A 14,687-nucleotide genomic window follows, 5' to 3' on the forward strand; every position below is an offset into this window, starting at 1 on the left:
TAGGTCATGAATTTCCTTTGACTAAAAAAAGTTACACACACACACACACACACACACACATATATATATTTGTATGAATAAACCATAATTATTTTCCATTTAAGAATTAAGTGAGTGGTGGTACTGTTTTGCTTTGTAGCATATAGTGGATTTAATGTTAATCTTACCAAACCATTCTACTGTTTTGCCCTTTATCTCGAATGTCATAATATCAAAATGCTCAATACAGATTATTGCTGTTTATTTCAGGGATACGGCAGGCCAGGAACGATTTCACACCATCACAACCTCCTACTACAGAGGGGCAATGGGTATCATGCTAGTATATGACATCACCAATGGTAAAAGTTTTGAAAACATCAGCAAATGGCTTAGAAACATAGATGAGGTAAGACCTAGAAATTGTATAAACCCTTTATAAAGACCATTTTTTGTGTTTAGTTAAGAATAATTCTAAATGATGTTTAGGATATAATGTACTGTTATTATTATTGAGTTATTTCTACTTCTTAAAGGTTAATGTTATATTTTATCTACCTTTCCCTTAAATATTTGGGTAAGTCTATCTAGAACCCCATCCAAGGCAATTACTAACTTACCCAAAAAACTTTATATACAGCCATCTTATAAGATGGTCCCATGTAGAAGCTACCAGTGGTTTTACACACCTCTCTCTAAACACAAGCAGGGGGAGTGGGAGAGGAAGAAGCAGACTTCCCACGGAGCAAGGGCCCGATGTGGGACTTGATCCCAGGACCCTGGGATCATGACCTGAGCCGAAGGCAGACACTTAACGACTGAGCCACCCAGGCGCCCCTAAATGAATTCTTTCTCAGTGAATTTTTATTGAATGAATGAATTAACTAAATTTTTCAGTAGTAATTTAAAACAACAGAAACGTCAGATCATTTCTAGACATTTTGAAAGATACAGAGTAGTAATGCGGTAAAAACCTAACCAAGAAAATAGTGCCATATTGCATGTGAAGATGTCAGTTTTTATAAGGTAAAATATGTGTCAAAGCCAGTTTGTTTCTGTTCTGCAATATAGGTAGCTTCTTGTTGAAATTATTTTTCATGTCTTATTGCAGCCTGCTGGGCTTTGGATTTCCTTAAGGCTAACACCTTAAAGCACTTTTGGCTAGAAGACCAAGTGTTAAGCCAGTATTAGACTCATGATAATGATATCTCATTGGTAGCAATCCTGACAACTCATTACTAACTTTTCCATCGCTGCAATAAATCTTCAAAGAGAGGCGTGCCTGGGTGGCTCAGTTGGTTAAGTGTCTGCCTTCGGCTCAGGTCATGATCCCAGGGTCCTGGGACCGAGCCCCGCATCGGGCTCCCTGCTCAGTGGGAAGCCTGCTTCTCCCTCTCGCTCTGCCTGCTTTTACTCCCTCTCTCTGTCAAATAAATAAAATCTTTTAAAAAAAATCTTCAAAGAGATGCCTGTTAGTATTTAATAATCAGTTAATGATACACAGATTTTTTTTTTTTAAGATTTTATTTATTTATTAGAGACACAGAGAGGGAACACAAGCAGAGGGAGTGGGAGAGGGAGAAACAGGCTTCCCGCTGAGCAGGGATCCTAATGCAGGGCTCGATCCCAGGGCCCCAGGATCACGACCTGAGCCGAAGGCAGGCACTTAATGACTGAGCCATCCAGGCGCCCCAACAATACACAGATTTTTTAAACAAAAAAGGCTCCATTTTGGATTTTCTTAGCCTTTATTTTATGATTTAGCCAAGTAGCACGTATAGTAGGAGCAATTGATAAAGAGACTGTGCATTGTTTTTCCAACAGCTTTCCAGAATCTGTGACGTGAACTGGATATCCTACAATTCAGTCCTATTCTGACGCTAACTGCCTAGCCTTAGTGTCAGATTCCCCAAGTTTAAGGACTACCCTTCCTTCAAATGTTAAGTCCTAGGTCCCCTCAGCCACCCATACTTCTGTCTGACTTGGCTACACATTTGGGGGTTCCCAGGACCCACTTTCGGGTTCAATAGTTGGCTAGAATGACTCCTAGAATTCAGGAAAGTGTTTTTATTTACATTTATAATTTTATTATAAAGGATACAGTGCAGGAACAGCTAAATGGAAGAGATGAACAGGCAAGGTGTGGGAGTTAGGGAACAGAGAGCGCCCATGCCATCTCTGGACATGCCACCCTCTGGGCATTTTGATGTGTTCACCACCAACCTGGAAGAGGTCCCCTCACTTCATTGTTTCAGAATTTTGATTCAGGTTTTACTGCATAGGTATGGTTAGTTAAATCATTGGCCTCTGGTGATTAAACTTAATCTCTAGCCCCCTTCACCTCATGGGACGTAGGGGAGTGGCTGAAAGTTCCAAATCTTTTTTTTATTTTTATTTTTTATTTGCGAGGAGGGAGAGAGAGAGAGAGCATGAGCAGGGAGAGGGAGAAGCAGACTCCCCACTGAGCAAGGAGCCTGATGCTGGGCTTGATCCTAGGACCTGGAGATCATGACCTGAGCTGAAGGCAGACCCCTTTAGACCCTTAATAGACTGAGCCACCCAGGTGCCCCTTGAAAGTTCCAATTCTTTAATCATGTTTGGTTCCTCTAGTGACCAGCTTCCATTGTGAAGCTCTGTAGGCCACCCCTCTGCCCTAGTTCTTCATTACCATAAACTTAGGTAGGTAGAAAGGGCCCTGTTAAGAACAACAGAAGACACTCTGTCACTCAGGAAATTAGGAGTTCTGTGCCAGGGCACCAAGGCCAAATACGTTTTTTTATTTATATTATAGCCTTATGCACTTCGTAGGCCGGATGGCTTCAGTTTCCCAACATGAGAATTAAGATACAGAAAACTCAGCCATTAAAAAGAAAATCTGTTTTTCTGACATATAAGAGATTGGTGTTGCCTAATTTTCACTTTGTTGTAGAAATTAAAGCTTTAACTGAAAAAAAGCTGAATTGATCCAGCAACATTTTAAAAGGATTATATATCATGGTCAAGAGGAATTTACCTAGGAATGCAAGGGTGGTTCAATATAAGAAGTCAAATCAGTCTGATACACTGTCTTTTTATTTTATTTTATTTTTTAAGATTTTATTTATTTGAGAGAGAGAGAGAGAGAGGGAATGAGCAGTGGGGAGGGGCAGAGGGAGAGGGAGAAGCAGACTCCTTGCTGAGCAGGGAGCCCGACTTGGGGTTCGATCCCAGGACGCCAAGATCACAACCTAAGCCAAAGGCAGACACTTAACTGACTGAGCCACCCAGGTGTCCTTGTAATACACCATCTTTTTTTTTTTTAATTAAAGATTTTATTTATTTATTTATCTGACCGAGAGCGTGCACGAGCACAAGCAGGCAGAGCAGCAGACAGAGAAGGTGAGAGAAGCAGGTTCCCCGCTGAGCAGGGAGCCCAACACGGGGCTTGATCCCAGAACCCTGGGATCATGACCTGAACTGAAGGCAGACACTTAACCGACTGAGCCACCCAAGTGCCCCGTGTAATACACCATATTGATAAAAGACAAAAACCATATTATTATGCCAACAGACACAGAAAAAAAATTGACAAAATCCAACATCCTTTCATGATAAAAACACTCAGAAAACTAGAAATAGAACATCCTTAGCCTAGTAAAGGACATCTGTGAAAATCCCACAGCTAACAGCGTACCTGTCCTTACAATCAAGAAAATGAGAAGTATGCCAGTACTGTTCAGAATTGTAGTGGAGGTTCTAGCCAGGGCAGTTAGGGAGAGAAGAAAAGGGGGAAATCCATATTGGGAGGGAAAACTGTATATGTAAATAATGAGATTTTGTATATAGAAAATCCTAAGGAGGGGTGCCTGGGTGGCTCAGTCAGTTAAGCCTCTGCCTATGGTTCAGGTCATGATCACAGGGTCCTGGGATCGAGCCCCACATTGGGCTTCCTGCTCCGTGGGGATCTGGCTTTCCCCCGCCCCCCATCCCTCCCTCTGCTTGTGTGCTCCCTCTCTCCCTCTCTCACTCAAATAAAATCTTTTTTTTTTTTGAAGACAGAGCATAAGCAGGGGGAGTAGCAGGCAGAGAGAGAGGGAGAAGCAGGTTCCCTACTGATCAGGGACTCCAATGTGGGGCTTGATCCGAGGACCCTGGGATTATGACCTGAGCCGAAGGCAGATGCTTAACCGACTGAGCCATCCAGGCACCCCATCAAATAAATAGATCTTAAAAAAAAAAAGGAAAGGAAGGAAGGAAGGGAAAGAAAGGAAGAAAGAAAGAAAGAGAAAAAATCCCAAGGAATATACACCAAAAAATAAAACTGTTAGAATGGATGAGCAAGTTCAGTAAGCTTGGAGGATACAAGATCAGTATACAAAAGTCAATTGTATTTCTATACCCTAGCAGTGAATAATCCAAAAATGAAATTAAGAATATAATTCCATTTACAGTAGCATCAAAAAGAAGAAAAACTAGTTAGGAAAAATTTAACCATAGATGTACAAACTTACATACTGATAACCATAAAATGTTAAAAGAAATTAAAGATCCATGTAATTGGAAAGACACCCATGTTTATGAATTGGAAGATTTCACACTGTTAAGATGGCAGCACTAGCCAAAGGGATGTGCAGACTCAGTGTAATCCTATCAAAATCCCAGCTGCTATCTTGGGGGGTAGGGTGGGGGGTTGACAGGCTGATCTTAAAATTCATATGGTGTGCAGGCATAGGACCCAGAATAGTCAAACAGGCTTTGATATGAGGAATGACATTTAAGCTGAGATCTGAAGAAATGAGTAAAAGTTACCCAGAAAAGGATAGGGTGGGCGCCTGGGTGGCTCAGTTGTTAAGCGTCTGACTTCGGCTCAGGTCGTGATCCCAGAGTCCTGGGATCGAGCCCCGCATCGGGCTCCCTGCTCGGCGGGAAGCCTGCTTCTCCCTCTCCCACTCCCCCTGCTTGTGTTCCTGTTCTCGCTGTCTCTCTCTGTCATATAAATAAATAAAATCTTAAAAAAAAAAAAAAAGAAAGAAAAGGATAGGGTTGGTGGAAAGAATGTGATCGATTCAAATTTAAGACAAATCTCAAAGTACTTTCGTTATCTAGAGAACTTAACTACCTTGACTGTAGATACATTCAGGGAAAGGAGTGTTGGGCCAAAGATAGATGATTTGCAAATATTTTTCTTACTCCAGGGGATGGTTGTCTTTTCACTCTGATAGTGACCTTTGACACACCAAAGTTTTTAATTTTGATGAAGTATAATTTGCCTATTTTTTCTTTTGTTGCCTATACTTTTGGTGTCATATCCAAGACACCATTGCCAAATCCAGTGTCATAAAATTTTTCTCCTATATTTTCTTTCTGAATTTTATAGTTGTTTTTTTTTTTAGATTTTATTTATTTATTTGACAGAGAGAGACACAGCGAGAGAGGGAACATAAGCAGGGGGAGAGGGAGAGGGAGAAGCAGGCTTCCTGCCGAGCAGGGAGCCCGATGCGGGGGCCATGACCTGGGCCGAAGGCAGACGCTCAATGACTGAGCCATCCAGGCGTCCCCTGAATTTTATAGTTTTAGGTCTTACATTTAGGCCTTTGATCCACTCTGAGTTCATTTTTGTATATGGTGTAAGTTAAGGGTCCAACTTCATTCTTCCACATATTGAGATCTGGTATGCCCAAGACCATTTTTTGAAAAGACTATTCCATTGAATGGGCTTGGCACTCTTGTTGAAAATCCTGCATGCAAGGGATTATTTCTTGGCTCTCTGTCCTGTTTATTCATGTACATATCTTTATGCCAGTAGCACACTCGTGATTATTGTAGCTTTGTAGTAAGTTTTGTAATCAGGGAGTAAGTATGAATCTTCCAGCTTTGTACTTCTTTTTCAAGATCATTTTGGCTGTTCAGAGTCCCTCAAGGTTGCATATGAATTTCAGGGATGGATTTTTCTATTTGTGCAAATGATATTGTTAGGATTTCAGTAGAGCAAACATTTGTTTTTAACTGATTTTTCTGCATGGGATCTTCTTGTGCCCTAGCAGTGTAGCTTTTTGAGATTTTAAGAGCTCTGTAGAATTTTTAATTAAGGCTTCTACAGGGTAATACTCATTATCTAAAATCATGATCCAGCTTGGATTGAGATTATGCATAAGAGATTTCATTTCAGATCTTTTGCCTGTATCTTCAGTTTTGGTGAGAATACATCTAGAAACTAGACAGCCTCCTATTGGGGTAAAATAATATTTGACAGCGTCATGTCTTAGGAATTATGTTTCCTTTTCTAAGTAATTTACGAATTTGTGTAGGCTTTTTAGCATGGGGTGATTTCAGGGTGATTGCTTTAAAACTTCCAGATTATTAAAATGACACTGAAAATTGAGAAAAATAAAGTCATCTTTAGAGAATATTAAGCTATAAGTCATGGTATATGATGTAAATTAAATCTTCATTCCATTGTAGCATGCCAATGAAGATGTGGAAAGGATGTTACTAGGAAACAAATGTGATATGGATGATAAAAGAGTTGTACCTAAAGGAAAAGGAGAACAGGTAAAAAGCTATGAATGAAACTAATATGCTGCCCTTTCTTTGTGAAGATGGTATCGCATTTGGTAGTGGTAATGGACTGTGCTGAACTATTCACATTGTTTTATAAATGCTGTGGGAAACAGTTTATCATTTGAATGAATTTTTTCAGTGTATATCTAACAGGTGTGGGAGAATCAAACCTTTGGTAGTAGTATTTTCAACTGTATTTAAACTACAAAGAGGGAAAAATACAAATCAGTGATCCTCAGTTTTTTAACTTAAGACTTTAAGTACCTCAGAGTATTTGAAGTAAACTCATGAAGTGAGGAGCGGATTCTTTTATTATTATTTTTGTTTACTTATTTATTTTTGAAAGAACTTGACCATTTGAATCGTGACCCATTGAAGTACTCTGCTTTATATAACCCAGTAGGGACTGCTTCCTTTAGAATATTATTATTTCCTACAGGGTGCTAAAGTCAACAGTTGGCACTCTATGCTTGATAATTTTGTGATGACATTTTGCTTCTATTTTAGATTGCAAGGGAGCATGGTATTAGATTTTTTGAGACTAGTGCAAAAGCAAATATAAACATCGAAAAGGCTTTCCTCACATTAGCTGAAGATATCCTTCGAAAGGTAAGATCCTATTTTTACTTCCCAAGGTGCCCAGTGTCACAGTTCTTTTTTGAAGTACTGGATTAACATACAGAAATTAGATTTTGGTGGTATTGTTCCTAAATGTTTACCTATCACCAGTATCTAACCCTCTAAAGTGAAGTAGGAACTGGGGGGAACAGTGAGCCATTAGAAATCTGTAGCGTCTGGTCACGGTAACACTCTTCTGAGCTCCCTCACTGACTCTCAAGTCCCCAGTGTCATGCTCCTTTTTTCAGCTTTTTGTCTGGTCTATGGTCTTATGGTTCTTCTGTTTACTTTTGGACTCACTTCTCTTACACATTCTTTGCATTTCCATAGATAGTTTTTTAAAATTTAAGGTAATAGTTACTGCTACAGAATCACTTTCTTCCAACTATATAGTCATTTCTAAGGTGTGCCAGTAAAGAGCGTGTATATATGATATAGTGAATAAATCCATCCCTATATTTCATTTAGCCAGTCATTTCAATCTGTAGTATTTTAAAAATTGCTGAAATATGATCCCAGGGAATTCATTTTACTTCAGGGTTAGTTTTCTGGGTTTAATTTGTGAATCCCCATACTTACCAATGAATAACTTGTAGCAAAATTGGGAAATCTGATTCTCATAGGATTCCTCAAATGACTATAGTATGCAGATTTGGTTATGAATCCTGAGTTGTCCGTTCAATCTGTATGATACATTTAAATGCACATAAAAACAGAAAAAATCTGATACAACTCCTAAAGGAGAAGCAGGCATTGTATAGGAGAAAATGTAATTGCTTCTGGTAACCTTTCTATGTTTATGATTGAAATGACAGTATTTTTTCAAAAACCAATCCCCAAATTAAAAAGTATATATATCTATAAAACATAAGCTGTAATAGAGATGGCATCTCAAATATAAATTGAGTGAAATTTGGGAGAAATCAAACAACTTAATTTTTTATAGTGAAATGTTATCCGTTAACTATAATTGTGTGTTCAAACCAGAAAAAAGTCGGTCAGTTATATTGCTATTCACAGTGACTATAAAAGTTGTGTCCTTCCACCTCTGCCTGGTATCTATAATATATCGAGTAATAAAAAGCATGTTAGGATATAATACATGTAGTACGATCTTATTTTTAAAAATTATGTATGATACCAAACACATGCATATGCATGTGCACACATATGTTTGGTTATGTTTAGCAAATAAAGATCTGGAAGGGTCTATACCAAACTTAAATAGTGAGTATTCCAAGTGGGTGACGGTGGTAAGGGGAAGGAGACACAGAACAGAATTACACAATGACTCTTACGTTTATATAGTTTTGTTTAGAAAATTTAATGTATCTTTTTAAAGTTATAAAAACAACTTAAAAATTTTTTAAATATTCTTTCACAGTATGTAAAGGTAAAACCCCGTGAATTCCTTGAGGAATTTTTATATTTGAAAATATTCCTGTGAGAAATAAAAATAGAAGAATAGAAAAATAAAGTACTAGAGGGACAAGGAAAAATGTTCATATTTTTAAATGAAGGAAATAACAGGAATAGAAAAATCCTCTTTTAATTAGTGGAATACTTTGCATTTCAGAGTTTCGTAGGTCACAGTGAAAAATTATTCATTACCCACAGAATTTACCATAACACTTGTTGAAATACTCTTGTCTCTTGTGTTCTTTCTCTTTCTGGATTTTTTGGTTTTCTCCATTGTTTTTGATTTTTTTCTGTCCATACTGTATCCCTTGATTTTCTCACTAATCTTGGCATTTTTTTAAAAAATATAATGCTTATGTAGTCTTATAACCTGTGTCCCAGTATGATAGATCTTCCTTGTTATAGTAAAGGTTAAAAATTATGGGTACACCAATAAAGATCTCAGTCTGGAGTCTTCCCCATGTAGGCACGCCCCAATGTGAGGTCCCATTTTTTTCTCATACACATACATATGCTTTTTGATGTGGTAAAGTTAGGAGTTAAAACATCAAACATAAACTTACTTTACATTGACGTATGGGAAATACAGGAGTGCTTCCTAACTAGCAGCTCTCTGTGCCATGATTTCTCTCCAGAGTTAGTAAAAGAAAAATTAACTTCAGAATGAAAGCAATTTAAAACATTTTTAACTTAATTATTTGAATAGGTAATTCATTCTCATGGTTCAAACATTTAAAATAAGGAGAGTGCAAGTGCAGAGAAGTTTCCCACCACATTCTCCCAACTCCTCATTCCTCCCCCACAGGTAACCAATGTAATTAACCTCTTAATTATTAATATATGAGTAAATACGAATATATATTTTTATTCCTCCCCCCTTTTTAAAACAGATAAGGCAACATGCTGTACTCTGTTTGGCACTTAAAATAAGTAAAATAATTCCACTCTTTAAATAATTGAATGCTACTCCTTTGGATATGTCATAATTAAACAGGTTTTCTCAGTGAGGGACATGCAGGTGATTTTCAGCCTTATGATCTCATAAATTGTATTGCAGTGAATAATCTTATATTTAAATCATTTTGCAAGCATATGATTATGTGCAAGTATATAAAGGACAGATTCCTAGAAGTGGCCAAAGAGCATATATGTACATTTTTATAATTCTGGTACATGTTGCCACGTGCTGGCATGAGGGTTGTACCCACTCCTACTAGCCTGTTTCCTCACACTCTGGCCCACATAATGGATTGTAAGACTTTCAGATCTTTCCCAACCTGACAGGTTAAAAAAAAAAAAAAAAGTAGGTTGAATTTGCAGCTCTCTTATGAGTATGGTGGCATTTTTAAAGATAGGTCTAAGAATCACTTTTATATTTCCTTTTCTGTAAACTTGTTTTACTCCTTTGCTCACTTTTTTAGTTATTGGCCCTTTTCTTATTCTTGGCTAGGAATAGCTTAAAGTTGTATTTAATAAACTTAATTAATACTTCTGGCTTTAAAATGTTTTACTCTGCATGGGATAATTCCTTTTTTCAGAGAGTCTCTTTCTTTCTTTCTTTTTTTTTTTAAGATTTTATTTATTTATTTGAGAGAGAGAGAATGAGAGACAGAGAGCACGAGAGGGAAGAGGGCCAGAGGGAGAAGCAGACCCCCAGCTGAGCCGGGAGCCCGATGTGGGACTCGATCCCGGGACTCCAGGATCATGACCTGAGCTGAAGGCAGTTGCTTAACCAACTGAGTCCACCCAGGCGCCCTCAGAGAGTCTCTTTCAAGGATCTAAGTTAAATTGTAAGAGGATAGACTGTGAGTGAGGTGTTAAAGTGAATGAATATAGTGACATCCCTGGGTTTTTTTTTTAAACATCCATGTACTTTTAACTGACCACCTGGAAGTTACCAGAGAAAGAATATTTCCTGTGTAACCATATTCTTTTGCTGTGAGATAGGTACTTGAAGGGCTCTTTCTCTTCTTCTGTCATTTTTCTCAAGATCTGCAATAGGAATAAAGTTGGTTGTTCAGGAAAACGCAAAGATTTTGTTAATGCAAAACTTGTAGCTTTAACATACAATGAGGAGAAGAATCCCATAAGGCAGTGGAGAGTAGGTAGGTGAGCTCAAAGTGCAAGTCAAAATTTCACCTCCGTATGAGTTAAGTAGGGCTTCTCTTGGGCTACGTGACTTTTTCTTGTTTCCATGCGAGAATATGTTCCCAGTTACATCCTAGCTTTTAAAATTTCATTCGTGATGACCTACTGTTAACACAATAGCCTGGATAAATTTCACAGACTGATACTAAGTAAAGGGTATCATACATAAAAGAATATATAAAACGTGGTTCCAGGTATTTGAATGTCAAGAACAGAAAAAAAATTAATTTCTGGTGACAGAAATGAGAGTAATGGTTACCTTTAGGAGGATAGTACTGGCTGGAAAGGGACATGGGAGCCTTCTGGGGGTATTATAGTCTATGTTTTGATCTGATAGCTTTATATACTAAAAATCCATCAAGCACAATTAAGATTTGTATACTTTACTATATGTAAGCAATTTCAAAAAAAAAAAAATGTTCCTTTCATACATACCGTATAGGCTATCCATTGAAAATATATTCTTTTGATTTTAAAAGTAATATTTAGGTTATTGGGGAAATACAGGATTATTCATAGAAGAAAATAAAATCACTCATAAACCCACCACCTAAGGGTTTTCTACTGTTAACATTTGGTGTCTCTCCTTTTGATTTTTTTCTATATCCATTTTTAACATGAATTACACAACTTGGCATTCTGCCCTACCCTTTTTCTTCCACTTAATGTTAGCATATCATTGTTGAGCTTGCCTTTTTAAATCTATGGTAGAGCATTACAAACTTCAGTCTCAAAAAGCAAGTAACTATACAGAAAGGGCTGTTTCACTTCTCTGAGGTTAGACTTGACCCAACATTGGTTTTATACAGATGCTCAATAATGCTTCTTAAATACTAGATACTCAGAGGTCGGAGCTAAGAGTTATTAGCAAACCTCTGTGCAAACGAGAGCAGAAAAGATATTGGAAGCTTTATTAAAGGGATGCCTAGAGGCCTCCAGACATTTCACAGCTTGGCGTAAGCAGGTAAAATGTAGATCGAAAACAAAGCTGCCAAATCTTTACTGTGCATGGGAGAGAAATCCTTATCTCGTGTGACTTGAGTTACATTTTGTTACCTTTATGAGAATATTTCTGTTGAATCGTGATTTCTCCATAGCAATGTTTTTCATGGGTTACTTTCCTTGTGTGTTTGTTCCAGACCCCTGTAAAAGAGCCCAACAGTGAAAATGTAGATATCAGCAGTGGAGGCGGCGTGACAGGCTGGAAGAGCAAATGTTGCTGAGCGTCCTCATGTTCCGTCAGTTGCCATCCACCACCCTGTTTTCTCCTCTTGCTGCAAAATAAACCACTCTGTCCATTTTTAACTCTAAACAGATATTTTTGTTCCTCATCTTAACTATCCAGTCCACCTGTTTTATTTGTTCTTTCATCCGTGACTGCTTGCTGACTTTATAATTTTCTTCAAACAAGAAAATGTATAGAAAAATCATGTCTGTGACTTCATTTTTAAATGTACTTGCTCAGCTCACCACTGCATTTCAGTTGTATTATAGTCCAGTTCTTATCAACATTAAAACCTATAGCAATCATTTCAACTCTATTCTGCAAATTGTATGAGAATAAAAGTTAGAATTAACAATTTTATTTTGTACAACAGTGGAATTTTCTGTCATGGATAATGTGCTTGAGTCCCTATAATCTATAGACATGTGATAGCAAAAGAAACAAAAGCCAGGAAAACACTCATTTCGCCTTGAATATGTAAATGCGATTAATTTTGTCCTGTGCCTTATGTGGAAAGGAACTTTTTTGGTTTTTCCTTTTGTTTGTTTGTTTTGGTGGAAGCATGTGCAGGAGACATACATATCATCCAAACATAAACCATTAAAATGTTTGTGGTTTGCTTGGCTGTAATTTTCAAAGTAGTTAATTGAGGACAAAGGGTAATGCAGAAATGATAGCTTTGGTTTGCTGAGTCTTATTTTAAGTGGCCTTGATATTTAAAACTATTCCTGCCACCAGTTCTTCTCTTTGGCCACTTTTTCCTTGTGTCTGTCTTCCTGCATGCTGCTTTATTTGCTTCTCCTTCCCCCACCACCCAATGGTATGAGTTATTTAAAAATGAAAGGGGCAAACTAGTAGGTTTTTCAAGTTTAACATAAAGTACTGATTTACCTTGATAAGTAAACTGAAAGATAAATTCTAACTGCCTACTACTATCAAATGTCTTCCCCCTCATTTTCTCTCTCCTAAAACTTCTGCCCCGGATTCCTCCATTCGCTCTCTTACTTCATGCTCCTCTTCTCCTTCTCTCTTTGTTCCCTTTCTATCCACTGAGTTTATGAAATGGAAGAGTTAATTGCATGCACTAGTGTTTGGAGGGTGTTGTGGTTTGTCTTTCTAATTAGGTGTATAGCCTATTCACTTTCCTAGAATAAATCTTGTAACCGAAGTTTGAGTCTCCATTCTGGCAACTCCTCTCGCAGTTTGGTAGCCCAGTAAAGGTTTGGTTGTTTTTGGTTTTGGTTTTGTTTTAAATGGTGGGAAGGAGGAGTGAAATTGATTAACATGTTTGCCAAATATCCTGAGATTTGGCCTTTGAAGAACACTTTTTCAGTGTTAAGTTGTCTTTACCTTAAGATTAGAAATACTTTAGAATATTATTAATTTTAAGTGCTGTCTTCACATCCCTTTGGAAAATGTGTATTACCATGGATTTGGGAAAAGGACAACAAAAGGCTTTTCATGTACAGATAAGATCTCCAGCTATCTCTAACCCTGTCCTTTTTTCACGTCATTTTTCTAGTTTTGCTTCATTGCTTATCATCAGGATAGGGTAAGTTAAGTTTGCTATGCTGCTAGCATCCTAAGATGATACCTTTGTTGAAATAATTGTGAATAGCATGATTCATTTCTAGCAGAGGCTGAGTTTAGGACAGCAGCTTCCATTGAAAAGTCTCTCTTGTGTCGTGGATAGCATTTTAATGCCCTCTTGGCTCACGTCCACAGCATAGGGACGTATCTGCTGTAAACATCCATGAATTTTTCAGATAGTGCCCTAAAAACAGTTTTATATGCCTCACTGGTTGTTCTTAGGTTTTTCCTTCACTTGACTTTATCATTGTTTACTAGTAAAAGCAGCATTGCCAAATAATCCCTAATTTTCCACTAAAAATAATAATGAAATGATGTTAAGCTTCTCGAAAAGTTATAGGTTAAACCTACTATTGTTAGATTAATTTTAATGTATGTGTTGCTTTCCTTCATCTGGAATGTGGCAATAGCTTTTTTATTTTTAACCCTCTTTAATCCTTATTCAATTCAGTGACTTAAGGTTTGAGAGCTAAACACTGGGATTTTTGGGTAAAAGACTGACAGTTTTGTTTGCATAATTATAATCGGCATTGTACATAGAAAGGATATGGCTACCTTTTGTTAAATCTGCACTTTCTAAATATCAAAAAAAAAAGGGAAATGGAGTATAAATCAATTTTTGTATAACCTGTTTGAAACATGAGTTTTATTTGCTTAATATTAGGGCTTTGCCCCTTTTTCTGTAAGTCTCTTGGGATCCTGTGTAGAAGCTGTTCTCATTAAACACCAAACAGTTAAGTCCATTCTCTGGTACTAGCTACAAATTCGGTTTCATATTCTACTTAACAATTTAAATAAACTGAAATATTTCTAGATGGTCTACTTCTGTTCATATAAAAACAAAACTTGATTTCCAACTGTGTGACTTGGTTTTCATTTATTTATGGAGTTGAAGATGGAGGATTACTTCTGAAGACAATACAAAATAGCCAACTGAATATTAGAGGAGCAGAAATAGAAGGGAAATAACTTTCTCAGCCTAGGGAAACCAGAAAGCAATTTCAAGAACTATCTTTGGTAAGAAACTACATAAAAAATGGAAATCTCAGCAAAATCATCCTGGTGTCAAAAGAGACACCAGTCAGTCACTCCCCAGCCAACAACACTAGAATGTGCCAAGGCCAACTGCAGCTGAACACAGCTGATTACCCAGGGGCTCCAAGGTAGG

General features: G+C 37.5%; 1 protein-coding gene across 1 annotated transcript in view; it reads left to right on the top strand.

Moving 5' to 3' along the window:
- Positions 1-14,332, top strand: part of RAB10 (RAB10, member RAS oncogene family) — an 89,637-nt gene extending 75,305 nt beyond the window's left edge. The window contains exons 3-6 of the mRNA XM_045884226.2: positions 250-388; positions 6,421-6,510; positions 7,027-7,128; positions 11,844-14,332. Of these exons, the coding sequence (XP_045740182.1) occupies positions 250-388; positions 6,421-6,510; positions 7,027-7,128; positions 11,844-11,927 (415 nt within the window). The 3' untranslated portion in view covers positions 11,928-14,332. The remainder of the gene's footprint in view (positions 1-249; positions 389-6,420; positions 6,511-7,026; positions 7,129-11,843) is intronic.
- Positions 14,333-14,687: the final 355 nt, after the last annotated feature.

Source organism: Mirounga angustirostris, unplaced genomic scaffold (genome assembly GCF_029215605.1).
Source record: "Mirounga angustirostris isolate CCGP_5_RB_7025 unplaced genomic scaffold, mMirAng1.0.hap1 SCAF_10, whole genome shotgun sequence".
NCBI classification, from domain to species: domain Eukaryota; kingdom Metazoa; phylum Chordata; class Mammalia; order Carnivora; family Phocidae; genus Mirounga; species Mirounga angustirostris.